A 16062-nucleotide genomic window follows, 5' to 3' on the forward strand; every position below is an offset into this window, starting at 1 on the left:
GTGCTAGGTCAAAAGGTCGACATTATTTATTTATTTTTGGTGTCGTTTTTTCTTCGTAAAGTGACCGGGAACCACAATTAGTGCACCGTGTCCCCTCGCATGGCTCGCTTCGCTCGCCATGCTTCGGGCAAGGTGCCTCGCTCTGCTACCGCTTCGCTCGGCACAGATTACCATTTCAGTCTTAGTTCACGTGGATCGTTAAGTATGAAAAAGTTAAAAAAAGGAAAAAATTTGAAAAACTCATGTCGACCTTTTGACCTGTCGACCTAGCACATGTCGACCTTCCAACCCTGTCGACGTAGTGACTGTCGACCTATAGTGGTCGACCTAAACATTGTCGACCTTCAGACAAGATCCCGGAGCCGACAGTGCAGCACAGCATCTGCGGAAAAAGTCGGGCATGCCCCAAAAGTGATGAAACCCAGGATCTTCCACGAGACCATGCCCCTTTCCACAAAGCCACGCCCCTTGTAGCAGCGCGTGGCTATGCACATGGGGGCTGTTGTGACTGACCCTGGTGCCGCCACTGGGGATAGGCACTAGAGTGAAGGTTAGAGGTAGGCATTAGAAACAAATGACTGTACTCACCAGAACGCTGGTGCATCAGATGATTCTGCCGAACCTGCTGCGCACAAGACCGCCGGGACCCAGAGCCCGGAGCTGAAGATGTTGCAGCCTTCAAGACCAGGTAAGACGTCGCTATAACACACCAGCCAATCAGCTCCAATATGTAAATTGACATTTATGAGCTGATTGGCTGGTGCGTTTTCACCTAGCACTTATCACCGCCTTCTCCCTTACTGGTCCCACCACACACTGGGGCAGATGTATTAAACATCTTCCCCAGTGTGTGGTGGGATCAGTAAGGGTCCGGTCTTGTTACTATCAGATCCTGCATCGTCCCGTATTCCCACCTGTGTTACCAGCGTTCAGCAATCCCTTCTCTTCTAGCAGCGGGTTGGGATGCTTGGGTCACGGAGACAGAGTTACAGATTGGCCGGAAACCTAATACGCTCCAAGCTCCCTTATGTAATTTTAGAAACTGCAATGAATATAATTTAGAAAAGACTTCTTTCCTTTATTAAATTTGGAAAGCACGTTTAATGAATTTAAGTTTGGATTAATAACTTTCATCATGCATAGAATATTTTGAGACCACAGACACAGTCCCCATATACCCTCCTTCCCCCAGCTCCGTCTATACAGACAGGAAGTTCATTGAAGATCCCGATTAGAAAGAAAATATTTTTTTTCAATTCATTGTCTGCAGCAAAAATAATCTGTCAGTAGATATTTGTGTATGTAACACACTTAATAATAAACATCCCGGCATTATTCTGATTAATAAGAACCACGCTGAGTATAACAGTCCCTAACATTTATATATTTATTTTGTAATGAGAAAGAGACAAATCTGGAGAGTCGCCGGCTGCCTGCGGTGTCCTATTCCTGGGTGTCCGCTGACGGGGAATTAGGAATTGTGAGCTGCGGCTTCTTATGTGGAAGGCGGCACTATACAGAGAGGCTTATTGACAAACGTGCAGAGATGAGGAGCTCACGCCTACTTTTGCACATATGCTCCCATTATTACGGGTAACTGCGCGCTTTTGCTAGTCAAGATGGCGGCATCATGCAGGGGCGCAAATGTTTTCAGTGGCCATTTGAGTTGGGCTGATCAGTGGCGTTTCTTGCTAATTTTGTTATGTGGCACATAGTTTTTGTAAATGGGCCAGCGCCCAGCAGAGGCAGAGAAGGTACAATTAGGGGGTTGTATACTTTTGTCAACATTCATTGTGTTGACATGGCCCTAATGTTAACGTGTTTGGTATGTCGACATTCATCGTGTTGACAGTGATAAAATCATGTTGACAATGTTGACCAAAGTTCCTGATTGTTCAGTGCCTCAAGTGGTGTCTGGCAGTGACACCATGATGACTTCGGCAGATCATGCAGTGGTTCCGGTGCTGAATATCGCCCCTAATCCTAAACCCTACCCCCCCCCCCCCTCTTCTCCTGCAGCCTAACTCTCCCCTCCCGCAGCCTAACTATAATCCTCCCCTCCCGCAGCCTAACTATAATCCTCCCCTCCCGCAGCCTAACTATAACCCTCCCTTCCCGCAGCCTAACTGTAACCCTCCTCTCCCGCAGCCTAACTATAGCCCTCCCTTCCCGCAGCCTAACTATAGTCCTCCCCTCCCGCAGCCTAACTATAACCCTCCCCTCCCGCAGCCTAACTGTAACCCTCCCTTCCCGCAGCCTAACGGGGCATACAAAATAATTAATAAATAAAGCGCTGCATAGCCGGAATCATTTCATATATATCCAAATATTATTAACCTAATATTTGTATGTATATATATATATATATATATATATATATATATATATATATATATATATATATATATATATATGCTTAGCATTCCATCTGCTTATATGGACACAGTTGTGACTGAATACTGGATACCATCTGTTTATATGGACACAATTGTGACTGAATACTGGATACCATATGCTGCTAAGTAGTTGAGGGTTAAATTCTAGTCATCAGGGGCCCCTTAGTTAAATTATATACATGTTATCAATTGATTAACATACCAGTGATGCATCATTGACAGGTCATGATTGAATTAGAGGGCATGTTGTGAGATCTGCATCTTATGGGTTGATAAGTTTTACAAATTAAATTTAAGGTAATTTTAATACCGGCCGGGTCTATGTGTGTGTGTTATATGTATGTCAATTGTTAATTGTTCAATTAATGTGTTATTAAAAAAAACATGAAATGATTCCGGCTATGCAGCGCTTTATTTATTCATTATTTTGTAGTTTTTTTGCTTTTTCTTGGGAGAATCAGTGATCTCCTTGATAGAGCTGCAGCATATCCGGAAAATTTGTGGTTTTATCACAGGAGATTCCTTGCTAAAGTCAGCGCCGAGTGTTTTTGTCTTTTTATTTAACGGGGCATACACACAGGACGACTTGTGCTGTGTGCTAAGCAATCTAGGTTCGCACAGATCGCTCAGCACACATCGCTATACACACAGCAATGTGTGCTGAGTGATCTGTGCTAGCCAGTGTTCTTTATGCACATGCTACATGATCTAACTAGATCCTAGATCTTGCCTGCATGTGCTAAAGATTTGAGCGGGCGATGGCGCACATCGCCATAGCTATGGGGTGTACACACGGAGCGATCCATGCTTAATTTCTAAGCGATCCAGACAGATTGTTTAGAAAATAGACAAAAATCGCCCCTTGTGTATGCCCCGTAACCCTCCCCTCCCACAGCCTAGCCCTAAGCCTCTACTGCAGCCTAACCCTAATCCTCCCCTCCCGCAGCCTAACTATAACCCTCTCCTCCCGCAGCCTAACCCTAATCCTCCCCTCTCGCAGCCTAACCCTAGCCCTCCCCTCCTGCCACCTAACCCCCCTCCTGCAGCTTAACCCTCTACTCCTGCAGCCTTACTTTAACCCTCCCCTGACCTTCTGCAGCCTAACCCTATCCCTGCCCTCACCTCCTGCAGACTAACCCTAACCCTGGCCTCACCTCCTGCAGCCTAAACTTAACCCTGCCCTCACCTCCTGCAGCCTAACCCTAACCCTGGCCTCACCTCCTGCAGCCTAAACTTAGCCCTGCCCTCAGCTCCTGCAGCCTAACCCTAACCCTGGCCTCACCTCCTGCAGCCTAACCCTAACCCTGGCCTCACCTCCTGCAGCCTAACCCTAACCCTGGCCTCACCTCCTGCAGCCTAACCCTAACCCTGGCCTCGCCTCCTGCAGCCTAACCCTAACCCTGGCCTCACCTCCTGCAGCCTAACCCTAACCCTGGCCTCACCTCCTGCAGCCTAACCCTAACCCTGGCCTCACCTCCTGCAGCCTAACCCTAACCCTGACCTCACCTCCTGCAGCCTAACCCTAACCCTGGCCTCACCTCCTGCAGCCTAACCCTAACCCTGGCCTCACCTCCTGCAGCCTAACCCTAACCCTGGCCTCACCTCCTGCAGCCTAACCTTAACCCTGGCCTCACCTCCTGCAGCCTAACCCTAACCCTGGCCTCACCTCCTGCAGCCTAACCCTAACCCTGGCCTCACCTCCTGCAGCCTAACCCTAACCCTGGCCTCACCTCCTGCAGCCTAACCCTAACCCTGGCCTCACCTCCTGCAGCCTAACCCTGGCCTCACCTCCTGCAGCCTAACCTTAACCCTGGCCTCACCTCCTGCAGCCTAACCCTAACCCTGGCCTCACCTCCTGCAGCCTAAACTTAACCCTGCCCTCACCTCCTGCAGCCTAACCCTAACCCTGGCTTCACCTCCTGCAGCCTAACCTTAACCCTGCCCTCACCTCCTGCAGCCTAGCCTAACCCCTAGTGACTCCCTCCCGCAGCTCCCTGCAGAATGTCATCATTTCAGATATCGACACTGTAAATATGTTGACATTTTGTAGATGTTGGCATGTTCCGCATCGACATTTCATTAATGTCGCCATCATAACTGTCAACATTGACTGTCAACAGTTTGAGTGTTGACTGCATCCCGCATTAACCTTTCCTCCCCATTAAAGGGCTTACATTCTCCTACTGGCCAGAGGTGCAGGAAACACATTCTCCCCTGTGCACTATCAATGGGATAAATGCATCTACATGTAATATGGCTGCTGATAGGCACATGTGCATCACCATGTAATCCCCAAGCGTCGGCAGAACAGGTAACACTGCACCCGTATAAATGGGGTTGATCCTGGGATTTTGGTGTGAAAGGGGTGTTACACGCAGATCTGCATCTCCCATACTGTCATGCAAAGAGCTGATTCCTCTGATAACACCAGTCATATGATGTATTGAGGTTTGGAAGACGAATCCACTGGGCTCCATCCCTCCCACTCTGCCCTAACCCCGCTCCCTCTCCTGCGTGCAGTTTGCTCTAGGTTCCCATGTTCTCTGGGTTATTGTTTCTTAGTCGGTATCTCCAGTGCCTCATCGTGTTCTTTCAGTAACGGGGACTGAGAAGATAATGGTTTATTGGTCTTGGAAGATGGAAATGGCACAGTCTAGGCTGAGCCATGGAAAGCTACCACTAGAGAGCAGCGTTACAGTGTGTTTGTTTAAGAGAAAAAGTTCACAACCTGATCGGGACGGCCGAGGAGTAAAAGGGGCCCGAGTGCAGTCTCCGCGCCCCCCTTCTCCCCCCCACACACACACACTCACACTCTTGCAGGCAGCACACACGAGTAGGTCTCCGGGAACATGGCGCATGATTTTTCTACTGCCCTAGGGATGACCATTGACCATCGATGATTCGAAATCATTGATGTTCTATGACCGATGTCGAATACTTTTACAATCGATGGGGGAGAACGAGGTGGTTTCTTGCCATCGATGGTTCATTGCTACCAATGTTTTTTCTTTTTCTCAAAGTGTCAGGGCATGGAGCTTAGCCACGCCCCCTGACACCACACAAAGCCACGACCCCGGGCTCTGATTGGCCCGCATTTCATTGTACAGTAATGCCGGGATGACTGTAGATGGGTAAAACCATTGATGTATCCCCTCCAGATGGTTTTACACCATTGAGGTTATCCATCAATAGTACCATTGATGGTAACTATCGATGGATAATCTACCGATGGCCCTCCCTATACTGCCCTATGGCAGGTGCAGTTTCTCTATCTGAGTAAGACCTCCTATAGAAGTGGTTCCGATAAGCCACCTCCTTGCCATTGGCCAGGAACGCATCTCCCGCATGGCTCAATCACAACTCGGTGCGCACGCTATCTGGACACAGCGCAACGTAGATGCATGCCTCCGCTGTGTCCGACTCTAAATCTGTCCCAGAACGGAAGGGAGGGGGCGTTGGGTCATGATGCATTCACTGTAACGCGACTCATACAGACCTCAGCACAAACGCATATGCGCAGGTCAGGAGGCGTAATTCCTGTGGCTGCTTTGCCTGGTGCAAAATCCGCACAGAGGATGATCATGCTGCGGTGTAATAGGAATCACCTCAGTGTCACCGCGGAGTGCGTGCTGACAGCTATTAGGGCACTGCTGATGTCCTGTGGGAGGACAGTGACGGAACACCGCTGCTCTCCTGATGGCGGTAGTGGATGTCATTCCCTTTGGCACTAAGTGCAGCAGAATCTATTGAATAATAAATAATGACGGCTCCATAATGCAGTAATGTCCCATAGTGGATGATGGCTTAGATCATGTATTTTCCAGGCAATGGCAGAGGTATATTTTTGGGATCACAGTGACCTAGAAATGTCACTGCAGGCGGCTGGGGAACCGCTGATTCCTGACCACACTTTCCACCTATCACGTGTCTAACGGATACTCAGGGGCAGATATAGCAAACCTTCTATAGGGGATGAGTGCTTATAGCCAGGGCCGGTTCTAGACCTTGTGGTGCCCAGGGCGAAAGTTTACTGTGGCGTATCCCGCCCCCCTCCAGGTAAATATAGTTGGTGCATGCCCCAAAACTGGGGCGTGGCTTCTTCATAGGGAAGAGGCGTGCCCACAGTTATCCCCCTGTACTTGTGCCTCCAGCAGCTGCGCCCCCAGTTAATTTTTCCCCAGTAGCTGTTCCCCCTGTAGCAGTGCCACCTGTAGTTGTGCCCCTTGTAGCTGTGCCCCCAGTTGATTTGCCCCCTGTAGCAGTGCCCCCAGTATGTGCTCCCTGTAGCAGTGCCCCCAGTAGTTGTGCCCTCCTGTAGATTTGCCCCCAGTAGTTGTGCCCCCAGTATGTGCCCCCAGTAGTTGTGCCCCCCTGTAGATTTGCCCCCAGTAGTTGTGCCCCCTGTAGATTTGCTCCCAGTAGTTGTGCCCACAGCAGCTGTGCCCCCAGTTAATTTCCCCCCAGTAGCTGTTCCCCCTGTAGTTGTGCCCCTTGTAGCTGTGCCCCCAGTAGCAGTGCCCCTTGTAGCTGTGCCCCTTGTAGCTGTGCCCCCAGTTGATTTGCCCCCTGTAGCAGTGCCCCCAGTATGTGCCCCATGTAGCTGTGTCCCCAGTAGTTGTGCCCCCCTGTAGATTTGCCCCCAGTAGTTGTGCACCCAGTAGTTGTGCCCCCCTGTAGATTTGCCCCCAGCAGCTGCGCCCCCTGTAGATTTGCCCCCAGTAGCTGTTCCCCCTGTAGCTGTGCCCCCAATTGATTTGCCCCAGTAGCTGTTCCCCCTGTAGCATTGCCTCCTGTAGTTGTGCCCCCTGTAGATCTGCCCCCTGTAGCTGTGCCCCCTGTACTAGTGCTCCCTTTAGTAGTGCCCCCTGTAGTTGCGCCGCTTTAAAACCCTAAAAAAAAAACCACAATACTTACCAACCTCGCTCCTGCTTCCGAAACGCCGCTGCCGGCTCCGGGCGCCGGCTCCTCTCTATGGGAGAGACGTCATGACGTCTCTCTCATAGCAGCGCCGCACTGACACTAGGGGTCAATTTTGACCTCTAGCGTTGGTCAGGGACGCCGGCTGCAGCGGGCGCACGTCGCGCTCGCTGCAGCCGGGGAGCGGGGAGGGTGGATTAGTAGCGGCTCCTGCCACGGTGGCGGCGGCGCCCTCAGGGTAGCGGCGCCCCGGGCACAAAGCCTGCTTGCCCGTGGCAAGAGTCACTACTGCTTATATCACCCGATCAGATTCTAGCTATTATTTTCTAGAACGTACTAGGTACAGCGGTAACTGCAGCTCACTAGGGGGCTCATTTGTCAATCAGTGTTAAGACTTGTTGTGAATGATAAGAATTATTATGTTAAATGGTGCTCCAGCCAATCAGCCCCCAACTGTCATGTGTTCTGCTCCTGTCATGTGTTAAAAAAAAAAAAAAAAAGTTTTTATCACTCGTTAATAAATAGGCCCCTATCTTTGGTTCTGATATACTCCTGCACCAGCCTCTGCAGTCTCATCGCCTATGACCCAAAAATTTGGTGATGTGTTAGTAAATATATTGTATTTTAGTTTGGTGCTGATCATTTCCCACAGGGTGGTGGAGTCTGTTCCCCTGTCACAGCAGGCCTCTGGTGCTGCCATTACTTAATTCATGTTGGGGCGCTGTGACACTGATCTGTAAGAGCCGTCCTGCACATGGCTAATGTCACACACAATATATGTATTGCGTATCTCTTGTGGTGTATTATAATCAGCCGCACACTCCACCAGTCATTGGCTGATGAACTGAAAATAAACCCTGCTCTTATGGCAAAAAAGGGTGTGGTATGTTAGATAGACAAGACTTAGGTTGACAGTGTCTAGGTCGACCACTATTGGTCGACAGTAAGTAGGTCGACAGGGACTCTAGGTCGACATGAATTTTTTCACCTTTTTTGGTGTAGTTTTCTCTGTAAAGTGACCGTGAATCCCAAGTAGTGCACCGCGTTCGCTCGCCATGCCTCTGGCAAGGTGCCTCGCTGCGCTCTGCACAGGTTACCGTTCCCAATCGTAGTCCACGTGGATCGTAAAGTCTGAAAAAGTTTTTACATTTTTTTTTTAAACCTCATGTCAACCTTTTGTCATGTCGACCCAGTGTCCCTGTCGACCTAGAAACCATGTCGACCTACTTACTGTCGACCAATAGTGGTCGACCTAGACTTTGTCGACCTAAGTCTTGTCGACCTAGAGACCGGATCCCGGCAAAAAAATCCCCCCATAGAGCATTTGGTGGATACGCTTTGTATTTCTGAGTAGTAATGTTCTAATCTCGTCTGCTGGATGTGTCACGCGCTGTCTCAGCAGAATCTGGTTCTGCCATTGTTGAGCACAGTCTCCTAACGCCCCATCGCCCCGGCTGTTACTCTCACTCACCCTCCGTACGCTCCTCAGCCCTGGCGTGCTAAACTCACACGCTACCCTCAGAAATGACCTTTATTAGGCGGACACCAGCATTACAGAACATTAATGTTTGCCACAATATAGGGACTATGGAGCAGGGATGAATCTTTATCACAAACAAAGCACAGCGAGGCGCAGGAGACTGGCTCTGCATGGGAGAGGAATGGGCGGTGGGTGTACATCAGAGGGCGACATGTATTAGGAAGGGGGGATGGACAGTGAGGAGACTCATATGGGCCTAGTTACCTGTTATATATAAAATCAAATCCCATGTTCTCTGTATGCAGTAATGGCAGCCCTCCCCCTTCCCTGATGGCGGCTCTGCCTGCTTTCCCCTTGTTCTGCCCTTAGCACTATGCGTGCCCGCCTGAAGAGGATCATATGGTGGAACTAGGCGGACAGCCTAATATCATATCATATGCTTTTTAGGTACTGGCATGTAAAACATCTCCCACATATAAGTATACAGTATGTGTTTTATGACCATAATAATTAGCTGCCTGTTTCTTCCGTATAGATTCGCTGAAAAATCTACAGTCTGCCAACCACGGCCCGCGGTCCTCTCCTGCAGAATTCAGCTCCACGCAGCACTTGCTGAGGGAACGCAAGTCCTCGGCCCCCTCCCACTCCAGCCAGCCCACCCTCTTCACATTCGAACCGGCTTCCAACCACATTCACCAGACAACGCTGTCTGCCAGCGCTCCCCAGGACTACCTGTTCCTGCACCAGTGTATGAGCCGGAAAGCAGAAAGTATGAGGTGAGGGGGATAGTTGTGGGTGTATCGTGTAAGAATGTCCTACACCGTGGGTATGCAACATGCTGCTGTGGGACCACACATTCCAGCATGCCCTGCCATAGTTTTAGCATGCCCTAATAGCAAACCTGCAGCAATGCATGCTGGTATGTGTAGCTGGAGGGCTGCATGTTGACTATCCCTGTCCTACGCTTGCTGTGACCTGGCTCGGACTGCCGGCTGGCCTTTCCATGTTTATTACAAAAAATACATTCCTATGCTACAAATTCATTGCCACTAAGCTTGAAGCAGGAGTCACTTTACCTGAGAGACTAATGATGTATTTATATACTGTGGTTGGCTGCCAGCCATTTTCTGCAAAGTGGCGTTACGGACAGGAAGTCTGCTGTGCAGAGGGGAAACAAGTATCCCCCACACATGCACAACTTTGGCAAATATCTTCCACTCTGATAATCTCCTGAAAATGTTATACATACATTGGTGACTGTTACTATTGCCTACTATTTTATATAAGTACAAGTAAATTGTATTTTAGGTTCAGTGGCCTTTCCCCAAATAATCCCACATTGTACATTTATTGCGTTAAGTACAAAATATGGGGCTGATTGTGAGCTGGACGCAAAGTGTCTGTGTTTGCGGGATGCAGCGGAAGTCTGCCTTATGGAGATGCCAGTTTCCATAGGGCTAGTGCAAGGATCTGTGCGGCTTCAAGCTGGACGTCACTCCACCCACTATTTTGTCCGTGTTCAGACGCAGCTGTCATTATTCATGCCAGCTCTTGCACCAGTCCCCTGCTAAGCGCACGAGATCCGTCAGACAGGCTTCCCTTCCCTATATGCACGCCCCTATCACGCTCATGACACGCTCATGGCGCTCCTACAACTGAAAACAGCTCTGTGGTATCGCATTGTCGCTGCCCAGTTCCCGCCCCATTTCACTGGAAGAGATCCAGCAAAGAACTGTCCAACTCGGAATAGGACAGGGATAGGTAAAAGGTATAAATGTGCATCTGCATATGCGCTATATGCTAAAACTCGCTATTTACACCAATGCAAGAGATCCATCCAGCTCAGAGGCAGCTCCTATATGTGCAACGTAAGTTGTTCTATCTGGATTTACTGGGTTTGGTCTACAAATTCCAGTCACACACTGCCTGAGATTGTGGTATGGAGGCATTAGGACATCTTGGTATTCGGACTTTACAACAATATTAGTGGTTTGCAATACAGTCTAAATACAATGGCAATTCAAAAAACAACTATAAGTTAGACTGCTGCGATGAACAATAATTTTATTTTGTCTCCTATTGCAGAAGCGCCAGTTTTTCACAGGCCACACGGTCCTCCTTTTTCATGCGCAGTGATACGGCTGTTCAGAAACTGGCTCAGGGATACGGACACTGTTTAAATGGAGTAAGTGGCCAGGTCCACGGCTTTTATAGTTTGCCAAAGCCCAGGCGGCTGAGTTCGGAGTTGAGGGACAGTGCCTATGACCTACCACGGAGCTTTGGCTCAGACACTCCTACAAAGTCCAGCCTTACCGGGCTAGAGTCTGAGAACGAGGACGTTTATACCTACAAAACCCCCAGCAACGCTCTTTGTAGAGAATTTAGTGAACTTTCAACAGACTCCTACGACCTCCCCGGGACTCCTCTTTCAGCTTACCAAATACCACGGACATTTGCCCTGGACAAGAACCACAATGCGCTGGCACTTGCACCCAATGACTTCCATAATGCTCCCCCTCCGCGGCCTCCAAAACCTGGACAGACTGAAACACACTGGGGGAGTCCTCAGCAGAGTAACGGAGACAATATTGGGGTCGTCTCGGTCAACATTCCAAGGAGAAACACTTTGCCCGCCGTGGAGAACAGACGCCACCGAGGTACGGGCTTGTATGTTTTCATTTAGTATCTATTATACATTATTCATGTAAAGAGCATTAAGATATACAGAGAGTAAAGATAATGAAGCAAAATAAACCTAAATAGGTTGCCCCTGACCCAAAGAGCTTACAACTGAATTAAGGTAAATTAAAATAAGTAATAATAAAAAAACAGATTAAGAGTACATATCAGTAGCAAACGCAGGATTTCTTGAGGGGGGTTTCCAAATGCAGTCCACAAACATCCACTCTGTGGAACATTAGAGCAAGTGTGGGAGTCTGGGGGAGCGGTAAAAGAACCTAATAATAACTCTGGACATTAATGGTCTTTTTATACACTGGATATTGTATGGAATACAGTATTAATATTTAATACTGTAGATGGTCTATAGTATAAGATGCATCAAACATTGAAATAATATAAAATAAGTGGTCAGGAAAAGGTTAAACATCCCATAATAAATAATTACACCAACATAATAGAACCAGTACTGCACTTTTTAAGCTCACATTCTCCCACCTCATGGTAAGGTTCCTGTCTGTTCTTCCTGGTAGCTACCCTCTGGTCCAGTGCACTGATTGAGGAGTCAGATTCACACACGCAACAAACTCAGTAGAAAAATCTGCTATTTCCAGACTGGCTGCCACTAATGTGGATATATGCATTCCTGCTGGGGTAAAGGTTCCCTACTGGCCAGACTACCATTAGGCATTTTATGACCAAAGGCCATTAGACACATATAAAAGAGAAGTTATCGCTACTGCTCTGGAACCAGTCATGTGATTTTCCAATGCATCATAGTTATAGTGAAAAGGGGCAGGGCGCCGGACTCCGGGGGCACGCAAATTAGGGGGGCGTGGCCACGCCTCCGTCATTTTAGGGGGCGGTGCGGCCTACAGACGCTACTATAAAGAGCGTCTGTGGCCGGCGACGTCACTGTTGGGGGCGTGCCCAGCACCTCCGTCGGTGCTGGGCTTCCCCCTGCCCTCTCCCAATGCGTGAATGGATGCCGCGCGCATGCGCACAGCATCTATACACGCCGGGAGGGCAGGGAGCGGGCGGCTGTTCTAGCAGGGCGCCGCAAAAGGGGCAGGGCGGGTTTTGCCTGTTAAAAAACGGGCAGGGCGCGGCACCCTACTAAAACAGCCTAGAGTGAACACTATAGTTATACTGTTTATATAGACCATACATGATTCTTATTGGTTGGATGTAGTCAGGCTGTCGACAGGGAAAAGGTAGACACACCATAATGTTGAATGTCATATTGTCTACATGGTTAAAATGTCAACATGTGCAAAATATCAACATGGATAAAATAAATACATTTTTGGGCTGGGGTTGAGGTTAGGGGTAGAGCTGGAGTTAGGGTTGGGATTAGGGTGGGATTAGAGTTAGGTCTGCGGTTGGGGTTAAGATTTGGACTGGGGTTAGGGTTGTGGTTAAGGTTGGGATTAGGTATAGGGATGGGGTTAGGTTAGAGTTAGAATTAGAGTTAGGCCTGCTGTTGGGGTTAGAGTTGGCTTTAGGATTGGGGCCTGGTTTAGGGTTGCTTTATGGTTGGGGATAGGGTTGGGATGAGGGTCAGGCCTGTGGTTGGGGTTAGTGTTGTGGATAAGGTTGGTATTAGGTTTAGCGTAGAATTAGGGTTACGATTGGGGTTAGGGCTGGGGTTAGAGGTGGAGTTAGGATTAGGGTTGTAGATAACATTGGGATTAGGTTTAGGATGGGATTAGGGTCACTCTGCAGTTGGGGTTAAGATTAGGACTGAGGATAGGGTTGTGTTTAAGGTTGGGATTAGGTTTAGGGATGAGGTAAGGACTGAGGTTAGGGTTAGAGTTTGGATTAGGGTCAGGTCTGTGGTAGGGATTTGGGCTGGGGTTAGGATTAGGGTTATATTTAGGGTTAGGGCTGGGATTATGGTTGGTATTAGTGTTAGGGCTGGGGCTAATGTTAGGTTTAACATTGAATGTCCACATTATGTGTCGGTCGGACATGTCAACATTCGCACATGCTCAGTTTTGGATCCAAGTGGTCTCTAATCCCATTGTTACGCTCATTCCCTTTAATAGCATCCTCCTGTGAAGCCTATGACTATCCCCAGATGGGAGATCTCAGCACTGAGCAGTCTGTAGAATCCATCAATGATGGCTTCAATTCTTATCTGGTGAGTAAACCGCTGCACACTGAGTGCGACTTCTAGGACCAATGGATTTTAGCTTCATGAATCTACATTATACAAACTCTGGGATAAGCTATAGGGACACAGTCTCAGGTGACCAAGGACAGTTCCTGTTTCTTGCAGTGCTCTACGTAAAGCTGCAGGATTTCCCTCAAGGTGCTTCCTAAATTCTGAGAGCCCAGAGCTACTATCCTCCACTGTATATCTGAGCTGTTGCTGCACAGGGCTCCAGGTTTTCCCTCAAGGTGTGTCCTAAATTCTGAGAGACCAGAGCTACTGTCCTCCACCGGGACTCTGTGCTGTCGCTGCGCCAAGCTGCAGGAACAATCTCTGCCAGACAACAACTGGTGCTTCAGCTGCTGTGGAACTGCAATGCCCCCATAGTTTTGCTGTTGGGGCATGTGTGGATTTGTAGTCCCACAGCAGCTGAAGTGCCGGACGTTGCATACCCCTGATCTGTACTATAACTGAGTATAATGCGCGGTTGTTCCTTCTGCACGGACGCCGAGATCACTGAAGATTTGTCAGCAATAATGTTCCTGAAAACAATAGCTGGCTAGGAAGCGTTTTGCGTTGTGTGCTAGCCGGCAGGATTAGGCTCTGTTTTGTCCACTAGCCATCAGGATACAGGTATGACTTGTATACTAGTCTTGGGGATTGGGTTCTACTTTGTATTCTAGCCATAATCACTGGGGTGTGCTTCATAGATTGGGGTGTGCTTCATAGATTGTGCTCTGTTTTGTATTCTAGTCGCCAGAATTGGTCAGGTTTGTACACCAGCTATCGGGATTGGAGTCTGCTTTCTATTTATCTACTAGCCATTGTCCCTGCAGCATTTGTCACCAATGCATAGGATAGGAAGAATATGGCAGAGATGTCAGGAGTGCGCTGTCTTTTGAGAGGGGATGTGGTGGAACCCTCTGTCCTCTTTAACTTCAGTGTCTGCTAGTGTCTGCCGTACTCTGTGTGACTGTATGGCTCCCGACACCACAGCACGCAGCCTATAGGGAATCCTTATCCTCTCTGGTGCTTACTGCGTTTAGTAGAGTATGTACCCTATGGAATGCCATAGGGGAATAGGGGACACCTATTGTGTTGCAGTAATCACAGTCTCCAGAGCAGACACACTCCGCAGCCTCTTAGGATAGTGGGAGGGTGCACACAGTGTTCTTTCCCTGTTATGGAGCCCCGCTCACTGACAGGCCCACACCGTGCACAGTGTTCCACATCACCACTCCCGCCTGCTGCAAGGGATACTGGACTGTCCCTGCAATCTGTGGGACGGTCCAGTAACTCCTCCCTCCCCCCCCCCCCCTTCCCTCTCTTTCCTACCTCCCTCTGTGACCTTCCTCTTTCTCTCCTTCATCTGTTTCCCTCTCTCTCCTCTTTCTCCCCCCTTCTTCACTCTCTCTATGTGACCTTCCTCGTCCTCTATTTCCCCCTCATCCTCTTCCTTTCAGTCTTTCTATCCTCCATCTCTCTGTCCTCCTCTGTGTGACCTTCCTCTTTCGCTCCTTCACCTCTATCCCCCCCTCGTCCTTTGCACCGTCCTAGCTGCAGTACATGCAGGGAGACTGCTCTGCATGACCTCGGGGATCTCTGTAATGTAGTATATAAAATTTATATTTGCTTCCAGCAGTCTGGTGACAGATTCCATCCTTGTTACTATGAGCTGCAGGACACCATGGTATTAAAGAGTTTTCTCCTGTGTTCTGATATTTCTTACAGCAAACTAAGGCCTCCATGACCCGCTCCGAAAGTGCAGATTCGGAGGACAACTACGTGCCCATGAACCCTGGCTCATCCTCTCAGTTCACCCCCGAGAAGCTGAACGACAATGCGCAGAGCGTGTACATCCCTATGAGCCCTGGCCCACATCACTTTGATTTCCTGGGGTTCTCCTCAGCCACGCTCCCCGCCCGCAAAGGGAGTACGGCCTCCCTCTGTCAGAGGCCAACGCGGGTCAGCGACATCCTGCCTCCGCCGGTCAACCGGAACCTGAAGCCAGATAGAAAAGGTGAGCCAGACAGGGCTGCCTGTGTTGGTTATAAGTCAGACCACTATTAGATGTATTGATAAATGTTTCTGTCTTACTAAGTGTGGGTATCTGTAACCTGCATTACTTTCTGGGTATTAATAAGCATGAGTCTCCCTAATGGGCTTGCGGTCTCCTAGTTAACAATAATGCCCTGTTCAGATTGCAGGACCCATACAAATGGGTATATCCATTGACAGCAGAATATTCTGAAGGTTACAGTATATGTGGCTGCGGGATTCTCTAGTCCGATGTATAAGACTATGATAAGAGCTGTGGTCTGTAGCAGCGTAACATGGAAGACTTTGTGTGGTTAGTGACAGCATGATGGGCACCTGCGGCTGTGCCTCTAATGTCTGCAGCTCTTACATTGCCAGTTACATGATAATCAGTAGTG

General features: G+C 49.0%; 1 protein-coding gene across 1 annotated transcript in view; it reads left to right on the top strand.

The window, feature by feature from the left end:
• The window catches only part of GAB2 (GRB2 associated binding protein 2), a 229890-nt gene that overhangs the window by 197786 nt on the left and 16042 nt on the right, over positions 1–16062 (top strand). Inside the window, exons 3-6 of the mRNA XM_063951316.1 lie at positions 9329–9569; positions 10879–11450; positions 13521–13615; positions 15359–15647. Of these exons, the coding sequence (XP_063807386.1) occupies positions 9329–9569; positions 10879–11450; positions 13521–13615; positions 15359–15647 (1197 nt within the window). The remainder of the gene's footprint in view (positions 1–9328; positions 9570–10878; positions 11451–13520; positions 13616–15358; positions 15648–16062) is intronic.

Source organism: Pseudophryne corroboree, chromosome 2, assembly GCF_028390025.1.
Source record: "Pseudophryne corroboree isolate aPseCor3 chromosome 2, aPseCor3.hap2, whole genome shotgun sequence".
NCBI classification, from domain to species: domain Eukaryota; kingdom Metazoa; phylum Chordata; class Amphibia; order Anura; family Myobatrachidae; genus Pseudophryne; species Pseudophryne corroboree.